Source organism: Micromys minutus (assembly GCF_963924665.1).
Source record: "Micromys minutus genome assembly, chromosome: 12".
Lineage (NCBI taxonomy): Eukaryota > Metazoa > Chordata > Mammalia > Rodentia > Muridae > Micromys > Micromys minutus.
In genome coordinates this window covers 24,949,696-24,971,314 of record NC_137981.1, presented here as the reverse complement: position 1 = coordinate 24,971,314, position 21,619 = coordinate 24,949,696, and the positions used below count along the sequence as shown (strand labels likewise).

The following is a 21,619-nucleotide window of genomic DNA, read 5'->3' as shown; positions in this document are numbered from 1 at the left end:
GTAAACTTGTGTTATTCATTGAAGGTTAGAGGCAGACTACATTACACACAGATATGACCTTGAAGGAAACATTGTATAGTCCAATTCATTAGCTACAGGAGACTTTATAGGAAACTGTTGCAGAAGTCCCCGGGAAGAGCTGGTGGTAAACCTGAGAACGCACAGTGAAGATGAAGCCAAGGTGTTTAGCAGAAGCAGAGAGGCCACAGCCAGTAAGATGTAGGCCTCCGCTGAAGGAGATGATGTGGAGTGAGCTACAGAAGGGGAGCCCAGAATTAGCAGCCAACAAGGACTGTGCAAAAGGAGGAGATTCAGAAATGAGTGGGCAAAGAAGGCACCATAGTGTCTGACCTCTCATACACGAGAGGGCTTCAGGGTAAGTCTCCTGTGGAGACTTGTGTTGTGAAGGTGAAGAGGAAGAGAGTCACCATTTGTTGATGACTTTGGCAGGAGCTTTAGAACACAGTGACACAGATGAGGGCAGGCTTTGATTAGAGTGGCCGCTAAGCAGCAGCGCCAGGCCATGGTTAGTAGGGAGAAGGGACAGGCATGAGACCTGCACCGACCCCTCTGCCTCTGATGGATCTTGGTTCTTGCTGATGCCTCTTTTCTTTCTCTGGTAACTCTGCTGCGTTCCAGGCCCTGGTGACCAGGTAGCGGATGTTCTTCATCTGTTGTCAAAGATACCTCATTTTGGAACTTTGCAGACATTGCTTCTTCTGTCTTGAGTGGTTTTTCTGAGGGATGCTACCTCCTCCTCACTGATGCTTTCTCACAGGGGACTTTCCTCTTCCCACCCCTGTATTTTGCTTCTGCCCAATATGGATTTTCTTCAGAGCTTGTCAGCACCGAAAATGATCTGTTCCATTGTTTATTTATTCTAGGCCTATTTCAGGCCCCCTCCCACACCCTTCTGCCCCACACCCACTCCAGCTTAAGTCATGGCAGCAGGGACAGCGTGGATTCATTCACTTTTAGTTCCCAGATCCCAGTGGGGAAATCCCACATACAGAAAACTCTCAGTGGCTATCTGAGGAAGGGACCCATGGGTGAGCACCACAGGAGGATTTACTCGGTCAGACTGAGGACTGGAAAGACTTCTGATGGCTAGAGCCTAAGAGAGGCAGGAAATGTGGAGGAGACATTACTGGAGGCCCCCTTGTAGGCTTGCCCATGCCATATTGTCCGTGCTTCCAGCCAGCTTCCTCTGAGGATGGGACTCGCTGACTGTCGGTGTTGAGTGCTAGACCTGCTCTTTATTCTGGTTCTTGCTCCTTCAGAAAAACGGAGCCCTTTCTGAGTAGATCCCAGGTAGGCACGATCTGACTCCACAAGTTCCATTTCTGGGGTTGTCAGTTGGTCTGGCTGGGAGAAGGCTTTTTATTTAGCATGTCCCTTGGATAAGGCCCAGACTACATGGCAGGACTCTCTAGCTTCTCCCTCTTGGGGAGGTTTATAGCATCCGGAGAAGCGGCAGAACGGGCAGCAGGCTTTAGTGTAGAGCAAGGCAGAGGGGCAGCGCAGACTCTGGCAAGGAGAAAACGACTGGTTGGACAAAAGGCTTCCTTGGTCCTGTTCTTGGAGAAGCTGGTGGATAATGATAAAGTCAGCCTATGCTCTGACTGGTTCTTTGCTCCTGCTCTCCCCGAGCACAGCTGAAAAAGAGGCTAAGACTGACCTTTTCAGCCAAGTGGGAGCGGCAGTGTAGCTAGGGATGATGTCTCTTGGGAACACTGCCTTCAGCAGCATCACTAATTCCAGAAGTGAAGCGTTTACTGTTGCTAACAGGAACTTAAACTCTTCCTGATGGCTTAGTCTCATCGGGTGATGCCTGAAAAGAAGCCAGAAATGCAGTATCAAAGGGTTCCGGGACTTTTTTCTCTTCATATGTACATCTTCTTGCCAGCGTCTGGGTGTCCTGGGTGTGCCACCCAGTCAGGTATCTTCTCTCCGAGGACATGAGATCGTGCTGTGGAATGAGAGAGTTTTAGAAAGGGACCACAGAAAAGAAACGGTAGGGGGACTTCTATTCCAGGATGACATTGCAGGTTGTGCTGTCCTGACTCACGAGATCATTCATGTCACACGGTGGTCCTACCAGTCCGACAAAAATCATGTGAGCTTTAATAGTAGGCTTGCTGTATAAACATGTAGAAACAGTCCCTGGATGTGGCCACCTCACCGATTCGCTGTTCTCTTAAAAGGTGCTGAAAGAAGCAGAGGATAGCAGCAGGGCCTCAGGTCTTTGATGCCTGCCCTGTCAGTTATGGTCATATTTAGGTTATAGGTCAGGCCACAGGGCACTTAAAAATGCTGAAATCCTGGAAAAGCCACCTGAGGACACATGGCTTTGCTTGGGTCTGGCTTCCATCCCCTGTGAACAGTGCCACTAATGATCTTTTTAAGGTACAGGCTGTACTCTTTTTCTACATCTTCATGAGGAGGACCAGATATAATCCAGCCCATGACCCTGGCCTTTTGGTTAGTCACTGCTAGTAATCAAGCCGTCCCCAAACTCAGAGGCTTAGAACAAGAGCCATTTGTTATTTTTGGTAAGTCGATAGTTCAGCCTAGTTGCTTTGCCCTGGCCACACTCAACTCTGGGCTTTGCTGGCTTGTGACCACAGTGATTGCATGGGGACCAGCCTGACTTTTTTCTCAGCATCCCATCAGCAAGCTCCCCTGAGGGTGTTTATATAGTAGTGCCAATCGCAACAGCAGAATTAAAGAATACAACTGCTCACAACATGTTTATATTAAGTTTATTTCTGTCCTATAGGCCAGTGCTATCTGTGTAGCCAAGGCCAGAAACAAAAACGGAGATGTTCAAAGAGACGAGGAAAAGGCAGTGGGCTGGAAAGACTGTTCCTAGGGGCCTGAAGGCAGCCATCTACTTTACTTGGGGACACTGTGCATACTACTACACTGGCTGTTGGGTGCTGAGATAGTCTCTAGGTTATAATGGGTAATACTGTATTCAGAAGAGGGTTGACACCTATATTGAGTTTTTCTGAAAACTGATTGCTTCTCCAGACACCTGTGTTTCTGCACCTTTGTACAATCTCCATCCCCCTCCCTCACCTCTGTTAGTGTTGAGAAGCAGAAGCATGCTCGCTGTACCTGGTTTATTTTCACTTTGACACAAATTTATGTAGGTTTATCTATGCTTCAACAAGTAACTGGTTTCTATTACCTTTTGTGGTTGAATAGTATTCCATTATATGTATACCCTACATTTTATCCATCTGTCCAAACATCCATCCATCCATCCATCCATCCATCCATCCATCCATGAATTCTTAGGTTGATTTCACAGTTTGTGTATTATGAATAGTGCTATAAAATAAAGGTTTAAACAGACTATTGCTAAATTTATTGCTTGATTTGCACAAGCTGATAATAAGGCCCCATTGCTAGGGATAACACCTATACGACTCACTGACCATGTAGAAATTTGGCTGGTGCCTCACTGGGGTCTTCACTAGTACTGACTAATGTTTGTGGTACTCGGAGATACTGTACATGCTACCAAGGTAGAAATATAGACACAAACCCAGCTATCAATTCCTCAGTTTAAAATGTCGATCTGCTTGCAAGGCATGCCAGTGAAATGGTGGTTCAAAGTAGGTGGGATAACAAACCAACATCTAATTGGATGTAAGGCCCACTCCATGAGATTCTCAACACTGCCTAAATGGCCAACAACCTGAGAGTAGATAGGCGGAGGATCTATGGGAAGATTAAATAGTACTGTTCAGCAAAAAGAGCATAGGTAACAATGAATGACGTCTAATGATGTTCTGCTAGACTCATAGGTTAGTGTACTGTTCAGCCATCATCAGAGATGTTTCCTCCTACAATAGATGGGAATAAATATAGAGACTCACACATACACAAGGTACCAGATAGGGTCCCAGCCCTTGGAGGAGAAGTGGACACAATCCCCCATCACTAACCTAGGACCTACCTCCAAGTGGCAAATTATTTTTCTTCAATGGAGTATCATTGGGTATACAAAATCACTCTTTAAAAAATTAATTAGTTAATTATTTTTCTCTGTTTCTCTTAAGAAAAGGGAGATCTCCCATGGAAATCAGCCAGCACTGGCATTTCAAGTTGTAGCAAGACTAGGCACATCTATCTTCTCCTATTGAGGCTAGAAGAGGCATCCCCAGCAGAAGGAAAGAGTTCAAAGGTCAGGCAATAGAGTCAGAGACAACCCCTGTTCCTGCTGTCTTCCCATATAAAGACCAAGCTATACAATTGTAATATATGTGCAGAGGGCCTATGTCAGTCCATGCATGCTCTCTAGTTGGCAATTTAGTCTCTGTTACTTCCCATGGGCCCAGGATAGTTAATTCTGTGTGTTTTATCGTGGTGTTCTTGGCACCTCTAGCTCCTACAATTCTTCCTTTCTTTCCCTCTTCCTTAGGATTCCTCATGCTCCACCTAATGTTAGGCTGTTGGTTTCTGCATCTGTTTCCATTGTTGATTCTCTATGACAGTTCTCTGTTGATAGTTATGCAATGGTCCTGCCTGCAAGTACAGCAAAATATCATGAGCAGTGTTGGGGGTGGGCTTCCACTCACGGCATGGGTCTCAAGCTGGACCAGTCATTGGTGAGTGACTACCTCAAGTTCTGTTTCATCTTGACCCCTGCACATCTTGTACTCAGAACAAAGTGTGGGTAGAAGATTTTGTGGCTGGGTTGGTCACTCAGTTCCTCTGTTGGAAGTCTTGCCTGGTTACAGAAGATGGCCAGTTCAGGTTCCATATTCCCCATTGCTAGGAGTCTTAGCTAGGGTCACCTTTATGGATTCCTGGGAGTTTCCATTGTCCGGGTTTCTAGCTCATCCCAGAGATGTTCCCCCTTTCTCATTCCAGTTGTTTTTCCTCTCCCCTCTCTTCACTCTGTACAGTCCCCCCCCCCACGCCTGTCCACTTACCATGTCTGTTCTATTTCTTCTTCTGAGTGAGATTCATGCTTTCCTTTGTTGAGCCCTCCTTTTTTAGCCTCTCTGGGTCTGTAAACTGTAGCATGATTATCTTTTACTTTACAGCTAATTATAAGTGAGTGCACACTATATGTGTCTTCCTGGGTCCAGGTCACCTCACTCAAGATGATCTTTTTAAAGTCCATTCTATTTTAAAAATTTATTTATTTTATGTGTATGAGTACACTGTAGCTGTCTTCAGACACACCAGAAAAAGGCATTGGATCCCCATTTCATATGGATGTGAGCTACCATGTGGTTGCTGGGAATTGAACTCAGGACCTCTGGAAGAGCAGTCAGTGCTCATAAATGCTGAGTCATCTCTCCAGTCCTAGTTCCATCCTTTTGCCTGCAAGTTTTATGATGACATTGTTTTTTAATAGCAGAGTACCACACTTTCCTTATCCATTCTTCAATTGAGGGACATCTAGGTTGTCTCTAGTTTCTAGCTATTATAATTAAAGATTCTATAAGCATAGTTGAGCAAGTGTCCTTGTATTTTGGTGAAGTATCTTTCGGATATGTGGCCAGGACTGGTGTAGTTGGGCCTTGGGTAGATCTATTCCCAATTTTCTGAGAAATTGCCAAGTTGATTTCCAGAGCGGTTATACGAGTTTTCACTCCTACCAGCAATTGAAGAGTGCTTCCCCTTGCTCTACACCCTCACCAGCATGAGCTGTCTCTTGAGTTATGAAACCACTCTTCAGGCTGACCCCATGCCCAGCAATAGATAGCCAATGCAAAATGAATTCAGTAGTAAGTAGTTCTGGAGAAAGTTTTTTTCATCTCATAATGCTTTGCCTGGATATTTTTTATTTCTTTTATTTTTGTTTTGTTTATATATAATGCTTTCAAATTTTGTGTTTTATAGAATTTCTATGTGTGCTATTTTGTGTGGCACAAGTGTACACACACACACACACACACACACACACACACACAAATCTATATGTGTTTCTTATGTTTTGTTGGTTCTTTGTTTTTCTGTTTGTTTGTTTGTATTGTTCTATATAGGTTACAGGTTTATTTTATTTATTATCATCATTGCTATTATTATTACTATTTATGCCTGGTTGTTTTCTGATGTGATAGTAATAAAGGATTTGGATATGGGGAAGTGGGGAGGATCTGAGAAAAGTTGAAGGGACAACCATAATCAGAATATATTTTATGTAAAAAAAATCTATTTTAAGTAAAAAATAAAGTTAACTAACACAGGGCTGACCTCATAGAAGCAGGGAGTAGGAGTGGTAACTAGATGTCAGGAGGGGGATGGGAAGGGAGAGGAAGCTGGTTGTCAGGCACAGCATACTCTTGGTGGGGGGATTAAGTTCTTGTGTTGTCATAAGAACTTGTGTTAAATTCTGCAAAATAGTTAGATGAGACTATTTTGAATGTTCTGATCATAGATAAATATGTATGAAATGATAGATAAACCAATGCACCTGACTTGCTTGTTGTAAAATGTATATACGTGTTAAAACATCTCACTGTATTCTATATGTGTCCAGTTATTGTATCAATTAAAACAAAAATAATAAAAGAAGAGTAATTCTTGTTTTGGTTTGCTTTCTGCCGCTGTGTTAAAACACTGGTCAAAACCATCTTGGGAAGCAAAAAGTTTATTTGGCTTAGATGTCATCGTCACAGTCCTTTATTGAAGGAAGTTGGGGCAGGAACATAGGCAGGAACCTGGAGGCAGGAACTGATTAGAGAGAGACTAGGGAGGAACGCTGCCAACTGGCTTGGTCCTCTTGGCTTGCTCAGCCTTCTTTTTTATACCATCCACATCCTTAAACTCTCAGTCAGATGGGAAGCTCAGGGACTCTATAGGAGGTTCCTTGATACCTGCTTACATGTTTGTGTGGCAGACATGATGCAGTTTCAGACAAAAACTAGTAAGCAAAACCCGTTTAGTTAGCACTGTTTATTCTGACAGGGAATCTCAGTTACTGCATAGGCACCCCAGGGCATGGGGACAGTGGCTTTGTGGGTCTGGGTAGATCCTCAGCATTCTGTGGAGGCTCTGTCTCTGGGTGCAGGGGTGCGAGGCTAATAGAGGTAATGGAGACATTCTAGGCTGTGTGTACAAATGACAGAAATGAAACACGGTGTGTCTTAGTCAGCAAAGGGAACGCTTGGTCCATGACAGTGGGAAGTGAGACAGTGTCGGATGTAGACAAACCCCGAGGCTTACATAGCATCAATGTAGCTGCGTCACAGTCCCATACCTGCTTGCTTGGGTTGGTTCCATTCTTCGGTAGGAGTCCCTTTGGGAAAGTCAGATGGCTTTTACAGTAGTTGTTGCAAGTTCATTAGACTCATAATTGAGAAGCAAAATGGTGCCTGGTCTCTCACAACAGTAGGTCAGTACAAACGTGCCATCTTTCTGGGGTTTAGGATTGACACTGAACTTCCATCCTCAGACAACTGGTTCAGTAGCTTATTGTGTAGGGACTCTATCTGAAGGCTGGGAAAGTCTCAGTGAAGGACCTTGGCCTTCTCTTCATCTCTGAATCAGATGGTCTGTGAGCTTCTGATTGGATTTGGGATGAGTCACCTCTTAGGATAAAGCAGGAGGAAAGAAATTCCAGGAAGAAAGAAAAAAAAAAATCAGATCCTGAAGCAAGATACAGCCTCTTACATTGGCTACAGGTCATCACATGAGATGTTGACATTCATATTGGAGAATGACCCAGGGTTGGAATGGCCTATCCAAATCTTGGGTCAGCTCTCTTCAGGGTAGTCGTTTTATCTGACTGTAGATGATCGAGACCTCTCAGATATGAGGTATAGAGGGAGATGGGGGAACCTGGGACAGGGTCATCAGTCCATGCAGCCTGAAGGGAAGGGCTGCCAGAGCTCAGACCACAGGGAGAGCACAGGAGGTGCTGAAGGGTGGATTTCACTGGCACAGTACCATTTGGATGGCAGAAACAACTCCTGATGCTACAAGACCTTATATCCTGGGCTTGGATGCTGATGAGGGATACTGGGTCTAAGTCTGAATAAGTCAAGTAGATGGAGATCCTTTTTTCTGCTGGTGGTTGCATGGATTGGGCGCGTTGGGGTTAGTTGCTCTCCCAGATAGATCCCTTCCCACTTAAAAATGATTCTTTCCCCCCTCTTTTCCCATGCTCAGATATCCGTGGGCTCCAAAGCTTTCTGGATCAGGCCTCACGGCTGGGTCTTGACGTCTCTTTACAAAAGGTGGACAAGAACATCAGCCACGTGTTCACCAGCCTCTTCACTACCATGAAGACAGAGGAGCTGAATCGCTACCGGGACACACTGCGGCGTGCCATTCTACTGCTTAGCCCACAGGGGGCGCACTCCTTCATCAATGAGGTAGGTCATGGGATCTGAGGCCTCTCATGCCTGAGCCCAGGGGCCGCTTAATGGCCCAAGTGTGTACCAGAAACAACAGAGAACAGGGGGCTCAGCCCACGGGCACCTGACCATTCAAGAAGAGGCCTGGATGTAACTTGGACATTGTCCTCAGCGGGTGACTCGGTTCCTTCTATGACTGTGAGAAGCCTTTGGGGTTGATGAGAAGCCTGCTTAAGTTACTGCCTGAATTTTCAGAGTTAAAACCCAGCATGTTTATTCCTTTTCATTTTCTTTTCTTTGTTAACAGGTATACACATATAGGGATAAAGTGAATTTTTAGGGATTTGTTGACGTCTGATGGAGGTGTCTGTTGTTATCAATTGAAACCTGGAGTGAGTGTCATTCTTAGGTGCTTGTACTGATCCGGTGTGTGCTTCTTTTAAGAACACCTCTATTAGGGATGGAGACTTTCTAATGAAGACAAGGGAGGCCCACCAGTTCTTTAACAAAGAATCCATTCATTTGAGATCAGACTAGGAAACTGTGGACTACAATGAGCTGACCAATTGGTGCTGGCTCCAGAGGTCTCATGGCAGAGAGGCAGTGAATAGGTAGTTGTTAGTCACTCCCTGGGTTTGAGTTTGTTTGGGGAAAGGGGGTTATTGGGGGTATGGTGTGTCTGGGAACAAGTTAGGGCCCAGTGGATTATGGGATCATGGAACAGTGGGATGATCCCTCAGGGTTTCTCAAACATAACCCGGGCCACCTTGGCCGGCCCACTCTGATTGAAGGTAAAGTGAAAGAGAAAGGCAGAATTACACTAATTTCATCTGGTGTACTTTGCTTGCTTATTCTGCTTTTCCCTCTAATTAATTATCATTCAAAATGCTGCCTCATGCATCGGGGACCAGCACGAAGCCCACTGCTGGAGAGCCTAACATTGGGAACGCTTAATTTGGTGTAGTTGGCCAGCAGCCCTGTCGCTCTCAGCTAATCAGCCTCCAATTGTGCTGGTGGTCAGCCAGGATGTGCTGTCCTGTGGGTTCTCAGCTTCTCCACCACAGCAGTCTTCTCTGTATGCAGCGACTCAGCCTCGGATTAACAGTACTGACATGTCCAGCCTTTCTCAGAATGTTCCCAGTGGTGTATTTGCAGAAGGCTGCTCACGGGGTGACTTTTCTCTCTGTTGTTTATTGCCAGACTCAGACTCTGCCTGGGGAGAATGTCCACAACTTCTATCACCAGCTTCCCAGCTTCTCACTTTCCTGCTAATTCCTTGGCCTTCCTGCCTTTCCTTCCCTCTATGCCACTGGCCTGCTGGGAAGCTTGGGAGAAGACAGAACATGGGCTTTGCAGTTACATGGATTCGGGTCTAGTCTCTGATCTAAGGCCTGTGTGTGTGACACTGATCAATTTGCTTGGTCCTTGTAGCCCCAGTTTTTGCACCTGTTAAGACAGTGGTGAAGGAGGAGGTGGTGTGATCAACATTCAGTACCAAGCTTCTTAGCATTTCTTTTAGCTGTGTATACACCTATATTTTCCTTCTACACGAATCTAGGCCTTTCTTGTTTCTAGGCCCCAGAAGGATTTACACTCAACAACAACTGGCCTAAATGTGTTATTTCCAAGTGATTAACTATGCAAACTCCTGTGGTGCAGGGTGCACTTTGCTTGGCTTTAGCCAGTTGTTTCTTCTAATCCTACAGACTGTGATCACAAAATCTTTGTGTCTCTGGGTGGTCGAGGGTGAGACTTCACTCCCTTGTCTGGAGACTGAGTGTGAGGGCAAGCTCTGAACTTTGAGTAGAAGGACATACCTCCTCTGCTCCTCTAAAGAAAGTTCTGGTGTCTGGATCTCCATGACTCCATTAGGAATAGAGGAAGCCATGTTCTCCTGATGCCCACAGTGGGCCTGGCTCCTGGTGTTCACGCCCTCAGTAGCATACCTTGCAGACGAGGAAACCAAAAAGCAGATGTTAAGTGATTTGTATAAAGTCATCTTTACTAAGAGACAGAATGGAATTCCAGTCTAGGTATGGCCTCTTCTCCATGGTTGGTGACTACAGAGACAATGTGCTACTCTTTCTGTCATGGACACACAAGGCTGTGCCAGCTCTCAAGGAAGATACGCTTGAAAGCTTTCCCCATGCCTCATTTCTAAGATTCTTACTGTGCAAACATAGATGGCAAAGGATCCGGAGGCTGCAGGAGGACATTTCTGCCCAGCTGTCTAGGTATGCAAGTCATCCAAAAGATGGGCAACTCAGTCCTCTACACTGGCCTTGTCATTCCCCGGGGCCATTGCTCCTGAGGCAGACTGACCCAATTTCTTGTTAGTTCAGGATGGTAACCTTCTGTCTGCATTATATGATATTCTAAGTACTGTACAGTGAAGTAAACTCCTCTCACCCCTACCTGGTACTAATAAGCTGACATGGCTACTCACAGAAGAGCTATAGCCCATAGTGGTTGTGTGGGCTTCTCAGCTGCAACACCTCCTTTTAGAAAGCATGGCTGAGTGAGAGTCGATGAAGACAGGTAGTCCTGCTGGAAACTTCCATTTTATGAAATGTGAATCTGCGGTTGTGGCTGACACTTTCGTCGTTGTTAGTCAGAAGCCCTGACAATTGTGACCTGCCAGGCTGTCAGTGAACCAAGTTGGGAGCTGCTCCTCTAAATAGTAACCCTAGTGAGGCAGATCAGTGCTGTCAGCCCTTGGCCTAGGGGTGACATAGCATCACTAGATTATCTGTGATTCTGCATCATGAAGGACAGTGTTGCCTGGGGCTAGCAGATGCTGAAACTCTGGTCTTCATGATTCTCCGGAGGATGGGTTTCAGAGGACTGAGGCCTTGGTGACTACCCAAGCCCTGTGGGCTCATGGATCCACTCCCACTGCAGTTCACAACTCAGTCTTGATTCCTCTTCCTCACCCCTCAGGTCTCTTGAGCCAGGCTCAGCAGCCATGATGTTAACACATTGATAATGAGAGGGCTAAGTGTTTGGCTTCGTGTAGAACAGTTGGCTAGCATGTGCAATGGTGCTATTCCTAAGACAACAGTAAAGTAGAAACAAAAACAAAGTAAAGGCGATGAGAAGGCCCTACTCTGGAGCAGCTGAGCTGGGAGGAGAAGCATCCTCTGGAGCAGCTGAGCTTGGAGGAGAAGCCTCCTGACCCTAGAGTAGCTGAGCTTGGAAGGATAACTTCTGGTATTCTTATTCCAGGCCTGTGATCACCACATAGATGTCCTTGGGGTTTGCTAAACACTTCCTTCCTCCAGCAGGACTTGCTGTGTTCAGCTCTGGCCTTGGAGGGAGGGTGGCTCCTTTCAGTCATCTTCATGTGGGAGAAGGTTGGGCTCATGGTCTTTCCAGTGAGGCTTTGGCACTGGATGTTGAATGGCTTTAGTGAGTTTACCTTTGATGTTATACTCAAATCTGTCAGCTGGCTCAAGAGGTGAGGAGGTGGGTGTGGGCTGTCTTATCTCACTTTAGAGCCTGGAAAACTCAAGTATTGAAGTCAGAATCTTTAGAGAAGGACTAAGATCAGGGCCTTGCCCTGGGAATTCTGCTCACTAACAGCTTCCAGAGTTGTCTTCTATTCACGCCGTTCCATTTGTCATGTTTTTAGATTTAATGAGCCCCAGTACAGTGACTTGGTGCCTGCTTCCATGGGTTGGTGTTCTTGGTCAGGGAAAATGGAGGTATGAACAGCTTCTGTTATCTACAATGGCAGAAGGATGGAGAAGTACCCCTTAGCTGTGGAGACATAGCCGCAGTGTCCAGGAGGCTTCCTGGACTCAGCAATAACAAGGCTAGGTCTGTAGTAATGAGCTGACACTAACTGAATGGATAAAGTGGGTCAGATGGGAAGTGGATACCTTAGCGTCTGTGATGTGTGAGAGCAGAAACTGATGAAACTGAGGTTGAGCTGATCATAACTGAAGGGCTTCTGAGTCAGGGTCAGGGAATCTGAGGTTTAGGTGGGATCATTTGGAGGTCACTTTCAGGTATTAGAGGCCAGTGGTCCACAGTTTGTGTCTTCCTGTTCTCATCCCTCTCCATGTCAGGTTTGGTGGGGGAGACCAGCTGTCTACTGCCAGTTTGTTCCTCACTGGCTGTGTGTGTTCCATTTGTCACCAGGTCTGTCTGCCATCTACCCATCCATCTACTCAGTCACCAATGCACCTGTACTGTCTGGTACCTCTTATGGATTAACTAACAAGTGCCAGGATGCAGGAATTAGCCTTCTCCCTGAACCCACCTAGTCCACGTGCTACAGAGCATCTTCCGGAACTAACAGAGGATGTGGCCTGGGGCTCTCACTCACTGAGGCTCTCACTGACTGTGTGGGCTCTTGACTTTTGACCTTTCACCTCATCATCGTGAGCCTCTGCTTTTGGCTGCTCACAGTCCCCCTCTCTCCTTTGCTTATTCTGTATATCCTACTCTTTCCCTCCATCTCCCTTGTCTCATTAGAAATGAAGGACTAGCAAAATACAGTGTAGAAGATAGTTGATTCTAGCTCCTTGTTCGTGATGACAGGACCTTTTCCTTCCTCAGTGCTGGGTGTGTTCCCACTCTTTGGGCCCCATAAGAGTCAGGCATTCTCTCCTTTCTATAGAAATGTAAAACTGCAGGTTAGCAGCTGTGTGACACTTGCTCTTTTGTCTTGTGAGAGCCCCCAAAGCCTATCCATCCATTAGGGAATAACTGGGTGCTTTTTGTTTTTTATCATTCTTGCATCATGGCTTAAAGGTGGGCTTTCTTTTTGCATGTTTTGGCTGCTTCTTTGGCTGCTCAGCAAGTCCTAGTGTAGCTTCTTAATTCAGGTCTTTGGTCCTAAAACTTCTGCTGTTGGGAAGACTTATAATTGCCTTAGAATTCTTCTCTAGGTCAGAAGGTCAGCAAACAGCCTAGGCTGCTTCTGTAGATAAAATTGTCCTGGCCTATCTGTGGCGTATGGTGGGAGCCAGCACAGGGCAGAGAGATGAGTGTGTGGAGTCGGATTGGGAGTAAACATCAGTGTAAGCAAGTGTGGGAGACTAGCTCACATGTATGTGTGTGTGTGTGTGTGTGTATGTATGTATGTATGTATATGTATATATGATACACAGAGTCAGATGCACGCTACTTTCTTTCATGCACACATGCACACACACATGCTCGCCTACTCAAGCATATAACCAAATAGTAACTTGTAAAATCAGATACTCAAACTAGCAAAACCTCTCAGGCACCGGAACACACACGGGGACATGCCCGTAGAAAACTCACACTACAGTCTGCACCTGCATTACCTAGAGTGCTGACCTCTGGCAACAGAGCGGTCTGGGGTGGTCTTTGCACTGCTAGGAAGGGAAAGGCAGTGACAGGGTGACAATGGCAGCAGGTGACATTTACCTTTGTGGTGTGGCATCAATAGACTCTTCTGTAGTAGAAGGATGGGGGAAGAGTGAGGGAAGCAGCTGCAGGGACAGCTTGTCATTGCTCTGGGAATGTGTGGCACCTTTTGCACAGGCTGGGCAAAATTTGGAGGGCAACAAAAGTCGAAAGGGTCCCCTCGTCCACGTCTCTCCTTAGCTTGGCTTCCCAGGCTGACAGCATGGCTGGAGGCTATTTAAATCCTTAATGCAAGTGTGTTGACTCCAAGAAATCTCTTGCCTGTTTCCGCTGCTGCAAGTGAAGCCCCCACAATCTGAATATAAAGCCTTTTCTTTTACTACAGTTGTCACAAAGGTAAATTAAGGAATCACAGTACTCTGTTGTCCCACGTGATATGTGCAAATATCTCTCACTCCAACACGGCAAATCTCTAGCAGACGACTTTATCACTCAGAGCTAGCATAATTCCATGCCATTTAAGTATCATTTACCAAGATATTTTAAATCACTAATTAATTATAAAAGATTAATTTTTAAATAAGGTCCCACATTTGCATTTAATTACATCCCACTGTTTATGGATTTTAAAGGCCTGGCACTTTAATAAAAGTGCTATGAATTGGAGAGGTTCATTGTTTTCTGTTAGAACTCCTTAGAAACAAAATCACGAGGAAAAGTCATTTCCTAGTGTGTTCTGGCTTGTAGCTCAGTGTCTGTGAGAGGTAGGATAATCTTAAGATCTGCCATCTCCAGGATGCATCTCCTCCATCTAGAGCTGGTTTATCAGCCTCCCCTCTACTCCCTCCTGTAGTTTCCATCCTGTGGTCCAGATGTGCAGGACGTGAATCTACTCATCTCTGCTAACTCTATTTTTAAAGCCTAGAAATGGATGATTGTAGGATCTCAGAAACACTGACTTCTGACCCCAGGCAAACATTGTCTAGAGCCTCAGATGACCAGTGAACATACTGTGGTGGTTTGAATAAGAATGGTCCCCATAGACTTGTTTGAATGCTTGGTCCATAGGGAGTGGCACATTTGTGTGGCCTCGTTAGAGGAAATGTGTCACTATTGATGTGTGCTCAAGCTATGTCTATTGTGAAACACAGCCTCCTTCTGCTGCCTCTGGATCAAGATGCAGAACTCTCAGATCCTTCTCTAGCACCATGTCTGCCTGAATGTTTCCTGCCATGAGGATAATGGAGTAAACCTTTGAAACTGTAAGACAGCCCCAACTAAGTGTTTTCCTTTATAGGAGTTGCCGTGGTCATGGTGTCTCTTCATAGCAATAAAACCCTAACTAAGACACATACAAAATGTGTTTTTAATGTTTTCTGCCAAGCAGAAGCACCTGAGTAAAATATGACTTTGAAAGAACTTAATGTTTGATTTTTGTTATTTCAAAGGAGAATCCAAGCAGTCATGGAGAGATAGTGCATGAAAGCCAGTGGACTTTGTTGATTACCCTCTGCCAAGTGTTGCTTCTAGTCTGCATTGTCTTCATTCTTGATGCTCAGGATGCTCAAGGAAGCTGGCCTGTTTCTCCTTGGGGTCAGAGAGACAGGGGAAGGGAATAGGAAGGGGTAGGCAGGGGAACCTAAGGCATGGGCCTGATGAGACCTTGGGTTCTGTCTTTTGCAGGTCATTAAATAGCTCAGAAAAGTGTTAGCCTTCCCTGTGTCTTATTTGCAGCTTTCCCCTTTATCCAGGAGGCATGGGGCTCAAAGAATAGACACAAGCGTAGGCAGCTAGCAGCAGCAGAAATAACTCAGTTACCCGTTTTATACTTTACTACCCAGGCACTCAGGATTTTCAGATTAGCCTTCTCTGAGGTAGCATAGATAAACGGGCTAGATAGGAAGCCTGGTGGGGGCCCCACAGGAAAGTGTTATACAAGGCAGAGGTGAGGTGGAGCTGTGTGAATCGGCATGAACTCACTTCAGAAATGTTGTTTGAGCCGCACAGCCCACGGCTGGCTCATTGATCTGCACAAGGTAGCTCCCAGAGGGAACTTGATACTTGGAGCTGGCAGGAGCTTACTATTGGTTACTTACTGTCTGTATTGGAGCAGCTTGTTCACCCTGAGAGGACTTTGGACCAGTTAGCTGATGCTGTGTAACACGCATCTCAGAACTCACTGTGCTTAAGCAACAGTGTTTCGGTTTTGGCCAGTAGATCTGGGTAAAGTTGACTTATCTGGGCACATTAATGCCTCTGACTCTCTGGTGAGGATGATGCTGGCCAGCTGTGATTAGAAATGATGGAATGACCAGCCACGAGTCTTTTATCAAAAGGCATGTAAACTGATGCATGTTTACGTGACAGCAGGAGAGATACAGAACAACCACTAGAAATGCTGAAAATCTAGCCTTAGACCTTGTTCTTCTTGTTGCTTCTGTTCCATTCTCTCGGCCAATGTGAGCCATAGGGTCAGCTGAGTGGTTTCACATGTGTGAAGTCACATGGACAAGAAAAGGCAGTGTGTGGGTTTGGGTGCAGTCCATCATCACCCCAACATGTAGATGGAAGACAGGCTTCCCACCTGAGGGAAGGAAGAGATCAGGGGTGAGCTTGGGCCATTTCCTTGTTTTCTTATTTTGTTTCAAGATTGTTCAGCTTTGGGGTGAGGATGAAAGGGGGTATAGTGTGAAGAGTAATGGCCCCAGTCTTTATGTATCAAGTTAGTGTTTTGTAGACCCAGCAGCTGACTGCATTGTTTCGGCAATGCTAGAGGAGCAGGGGTGTGGCAGAGCAGGGAGTGTGATGGAGTGTGCTATATTTCAGAGCACTTGGGGTCCAGTGCTTAACACTATGTGTTTGTGGGAAGAGACTTGTTGCCCATGGCAGATGAAGGGGAAACCATCTTTTCCCTGAATCTTTGCAGAGAGCGTTTAACGACTTTCAGTATGAAGGAATATAGGAAATATGAAGGAATATAGTGATAGAGGAAAGGCACGCTGGACACTTTGGGAGAGCCCAGAAGGATCATTTGTGAGTCTGTCAGTAGAGTCAGGTCAGATCAACTGAGCTAAGACAGCTTCATCTAAGGAGAAGGGGTCCCTCTCACTTGCTCCCATTTGGCAGCTGGAAGAACTGTTTTCTTGGGAAATCCCAAGCCCTAGAGATCATTTACATCTTCCATCTGTTTCGGAATAAGGGAAAGACATGGTTTTAGGAAGGCCTGCCTCACCATCTCCCTCTGTGATTCTTCTAGCCTTGGCTTCCCATTTGCATGGTGAAATTTTCTTCTTTCAAATCATTAGTTTAGCCTAATAATTGTCAGTTTGTCATGAGGGGCAAGTGTACCCCCTCCCTCTGTCTCAGTCTATCATGGTTCCAGGTAGCCAGGAGGTACCTGTGACTATTGTATGAATGGAGAATGAGGGTCTCAGAACCTGTAAAGCTATGGTACATCAAGGCTGTGGAGAAACATACTGGCATGACTCTGAGCAAATGCAATATTAACAATGTAGTTGTGTGCTAGTGCTTGCCTGAGATGGTGGACTACTCGGTCCCTAGATGAACATGGGATGGCTAAGCATCTCCCTGTCCCTAATTCACTATATTTTATAGCGTCAACATTGTTCTCATGTGTCATGATGTTAGCAAAAGGGCAACCCAAAGGTTTCCTGGTCTGTGACTAGAACCCTGGAGCTTGGGACAAAGAAGTGGCTGGTTATATACAAGTCAAGTGTAAATGTGAGAGAAACAAAACATGGCAGTGGACCATGGAAGGAACTGTTTACCAGGAGAAGTACCTACATGTCTACTATCCAAGGAGTTCTGGGACACTTGGGGCATGTGGGTAGGAAGTAGTTTTCCACTACACGAGGGGTACAGGGTGTGAAATGATTTGAATAAGGATATCACCTACCCTTTTATTCATCATAGCAGTCTAAGGGTTTCAGGTGCTTGAATGGACCTGTGATGCCTTTTGAAGAGCTCAGGCTGAAGCACAGAGGGCGTGTCCTGACCTTGTTCTTGTGTCTTGGGATGGCTATTGGTTGAAATGCTTGAACCTGCTAGGGGCTGCTGAGGTCAAAGTGGAAGTGTTACTGGCTCAGAGAGGGAGAACCTGGAAATATTCTGCCTCTTCACTCACTCCCTGTCAGAAAATATGCCTCCAGGAAGTGGGTAAAGAAGACCAGATGTATTTGCAGCTCCAAGTATTGAGGGAAGGGGCCAGCAAGAAGGGACAGATCATTTCTGGTCCTTGGCCATCCATTTGAGACTGAGAACTATACTGTCAACACTTTAGAATGTTATCAGAAGAGAACATAAAGAGAAAATCTCAGTGTTCCTGATGTTGCCTATCCCATCAGAGTTAGATGTTTAGTGGCATTGCAGTATTGGTGGTTAATAGGCACATGGAAAGAGATGTCTGCAGGTGTTTTCGGTCTCTAGAGCTACTTTTCATGTGTGAAGGAATATCCCAGGAACCTGTCAATGGTCAGGCTACTACCAAGACACGGTGGACTTCATCTCTAAATCTTTTAGTGAGCAGACATGATCTCTATTCCCAAAGAACTTCCAAACTGAGCTAGAAAAACCCATACTAAAAAAGATCAGTGAGCCTGAGAATTGGTACCCAGCTGTGAGCACCCTATTGGAAATTATGTCACACCAATCACCCTACTGGGTGGGGCTCTGTATCTCTGTACTCTGTAGAATTTTGTGGATAGGGACCCCTCCAATGTCAGCAGCTAGGCGATTTTCCTGTGGGTAGTTCTCCAAATGGAAGGCTTTGAGAAAAGCTAGAAACTTTGAAAATGAATAAAATCACCCATTGGAATGACAAGTAGGTAGGATACAAACCATGGATTTGCATGCCTGGGGCCTCCAGGCAGATATACCAATGCATGGAGGGAGCAGTTGGGTGGTGAGTTTACTGTGTCAGTGAAGAGGGGAACAGGCAGTAAGCAAAAGTAATTGAGGAAATAATACCTGCTTTGAAGAGACCCTGGGGGATCCCAGATCTATGCCCATGGATCTGAAGGAGAGAAGCTGGAGCCAGGAGCACCAGCATAGTAGAAATGGGAAAGACTATCCTTTCTGTCTCAGAAGTGTCATATGGGAAGCTGAGGGTGTTTCTTCCCATTGTCTATTGTTATATGGTAAACTATCCTAAAGCGTAGTGGTTTGGAAAAGCTATAATCATTTTATTCACTTTCATTCTTTCCTTGGGTCAAGATGCATTAAGGGATCATCTGGACAGTTTTGTCCTGGAGTCAGCCATGTGGGCACAGTCAGAGTCAACAAGAATGAGAAGCTGGAGAAGCTGGAGAAGCCGGAGAAGCTGGAGGGCAGCTGGACAGCCATCTTCAGTTGACCTTTATAATATTCTAGTTTTGGTGTTCTTGCTACATGGTGGCCTGAAGATAATAACTTTTTCATGAAGCTGATCGAGTTCAAATATAGGTGATCTGTCAAGCTAAAGGGAAGCGCGGACCTGTCCATCCATCACAGGCTTCTGGAGAGATGAATAAGAGGATGGGGTCAGAATGGGGACATTGTGTCATGAATTTGGACTTTGTAGTGTGAGCATTCATGATGTTGCCATTTGACAGTGATCAGAAAGTCACTGTCAGAAAAGCAGAATTTTTGTTAGGGTAAAGAATGAATTTAGTATGCATGGCTGTCTGTCTGTCTGTCTGTCTGTCTGTCTCTATCTATCTATCTATCTATCTATCTATCTATCTATCCATCTATCTATTTTTATCTACCTACCTATTTTTCTTCCTTTCTCTCTCTCTCTCTCTCTCAACCTCTCTCCCTCCTTCTTTCACCTTGTGAATATCTGGAGAGCAGGCATATTTTCACCGTGGCACTAGAAAGATGGAAGTTCGGTAGTGCCTAGCCTTAAGGATGATGGTAAGCTGCGGACCAGATGTTCTGCTTGGCATCACTTGCTCCATGACAAAGGTACTTCTCATTAAAAAAGCAGTATTTCCAAGCCAAGCTGAGAAATCATGAAGTTAGAGAGAGTAGTTATACTAAAGGTAATATTTAATTTTTATGTCCAAACTAGTGATATCCAGACATTAATTATTATGTTATAATTAAATCAAGCAATACATTACAATGCCATATAATGGGATGTAGTTATATATGACTCCAGTGAGGTTAATGGAGTCCTGAAGAATAGGACTCAAAATTCAAAACCCAGGAACAAAAGTCCTTCATTGTAGGCAATGAGTTTCCAGTTTGCCTCTCCCCTGCCCTGGCCATTTATTCACGGACAAGTAAATATTTGTTTAAGAGTGGTGATTAAGAACACTTGCTGCCCTTCTTAGAAAGTAAGCAAGTAAGACAGTGAAGGGAGATGCAAGTGTAAGGACCATGAGGGTGTCTTCCAAGACTCACATACCATCCCTTTGGAAGCAGTGTCTGAACTGAGTTTTAAAGGGTTGGAGGAGCCAGCAAGGGAGAACGGAAAGGAGAGGACATGCACCAGGGATGCAGCATCAGGGCTCCGTGTGTGGAAGGTGAGTGAGCATGTGAGCAGTACATTTTCTAACACGGCAACATCAAGACAGACATGTGGAGGGGGAGGGGGATGAGAGAGAGGAGGGAGAGGCGGAAGAGGAGGAGGGGAAGAAGATTGAGCTTGGAAAAGGCATTTCATGCCTGTGCAAGCCTGGAATCAATCCTTAAGGTAGTGAGGACACTCACAGCATGACTGTCCTCAGTGCTTATGAAAGCTCTGTGTGGCCTCAGGAAGTGAGCTAGGCTGGATGGGATACCAGGGCAAGGATTAAGGGTAGTACCAACCCTTGGATGAGCACTGACATAGCACTGAGCTAAGGCAAGGTAACCAGGGAAGGCATGATTTCAGGAAACCATTTAGAAACATATTCTGTAGAACTTAAGGCAAGACTCCACTTCATTTTCATACAAAACTCTAGTTATACCAAGTGAACTAAGGTTTATATATCATTAATTGATGTCCACAGTCCTTTTGTATTGCCTTAGTTTTAAGCCTAAAGTTATCTCCACAATTTTGGATGCTCCTAACTCTAGCATAGAATTTCCTGTATTAGAATTTATATGTTTTTTCCCATGATTGGATTTGGGTTATAGTCTTTGGGAAGAGGGCTAATGGGTAGACTAGTGCCATTCTCGTAGCAAGTGAAAGATCTGTACATACTATAAATATAGTTTGCCACTTCTGATCTTGGCCCATCATCTGGACAGGGCATTTTAAGGTCACTCTATTTCTTCTTTTCCATATTGTACCCTTGAAGAATAACCCTGTCTGTGTTCAACCACTCTTGAGTCAAGTGGTTTCTACATAAGTTATTTGGAATTCTTTTTTTAGTTAAAAATTGTTGTTAACTATTTTATTTATTTACTCCCTGTTTGGCCTTCCATGAACCCTCTACCCACTCTTTGCCTCTAAGAGGATGCTCCTCCACCCACCTACCCATATTCTGTCACCCCTCTAGCATCTCTCTTCTCTGTGGCATCACATCTCTACAGGACCAAGCGCATCCCCTTCCAACTGAGGCCAGACAAGGCATTCCTCTAGAATCATGAATTAGAATTATTTCTGTGAGGTTGATGGCAGCAGTGTTAGAATTTTGGTGGTGGTGGTGGTGGTGGTGGTAATGGTGGTAAGAGAATGGCATTTGTTACAACCGTGGTTGTCATGATGGCTGTGCCAATTGTGATAGTGACAGTTGTGATTGTGGTGATCATGGTGACAGTGATGGCAACTGTAGTAGTGGTTGTGATGTAATGGATGTTATAGTAATGGTAATAGTGGTTGTGGTGGTAGTGACAATTGTGATGATGGTGATGTTAGGTTTGGTGACAGTGGTACTTATTATGGGGCCAGTACTATGGCAATTATAGTAATGGTGTTAGTGGTCCCAGTGTAAGGTCATGATGGTGGGGATGGCAGTCATCAC

The 21,619-nt window shown here is 45.2% G+C and overlaps 1 protein-coding gene across 1 annotated transcript in view; it reads left to right on the top strand.

Annotated features, from left to right (window-relative positions):
- Positions 1 to 21,619, top strand: part of GRID1 (glutamate ionotropic receptor delta type subunit 1) — a gene marked incomplete at both ends in the record, with an annotated part of 697,530 nt that overhangs the window by 181,714 nt on the left and 494,197 nt on the right. Inside the window, one exon of the mRNA XM_080926245.1 lies at positions 8,137 to 8,342. Coding sequence (XP_080782371.1) covers positions 8,137 to 8,342 — 206 coding nt within the window. The remainder of the gene's footprint in view (positions 1 to 8,136; positions 8,343 to 21,619) is intronic.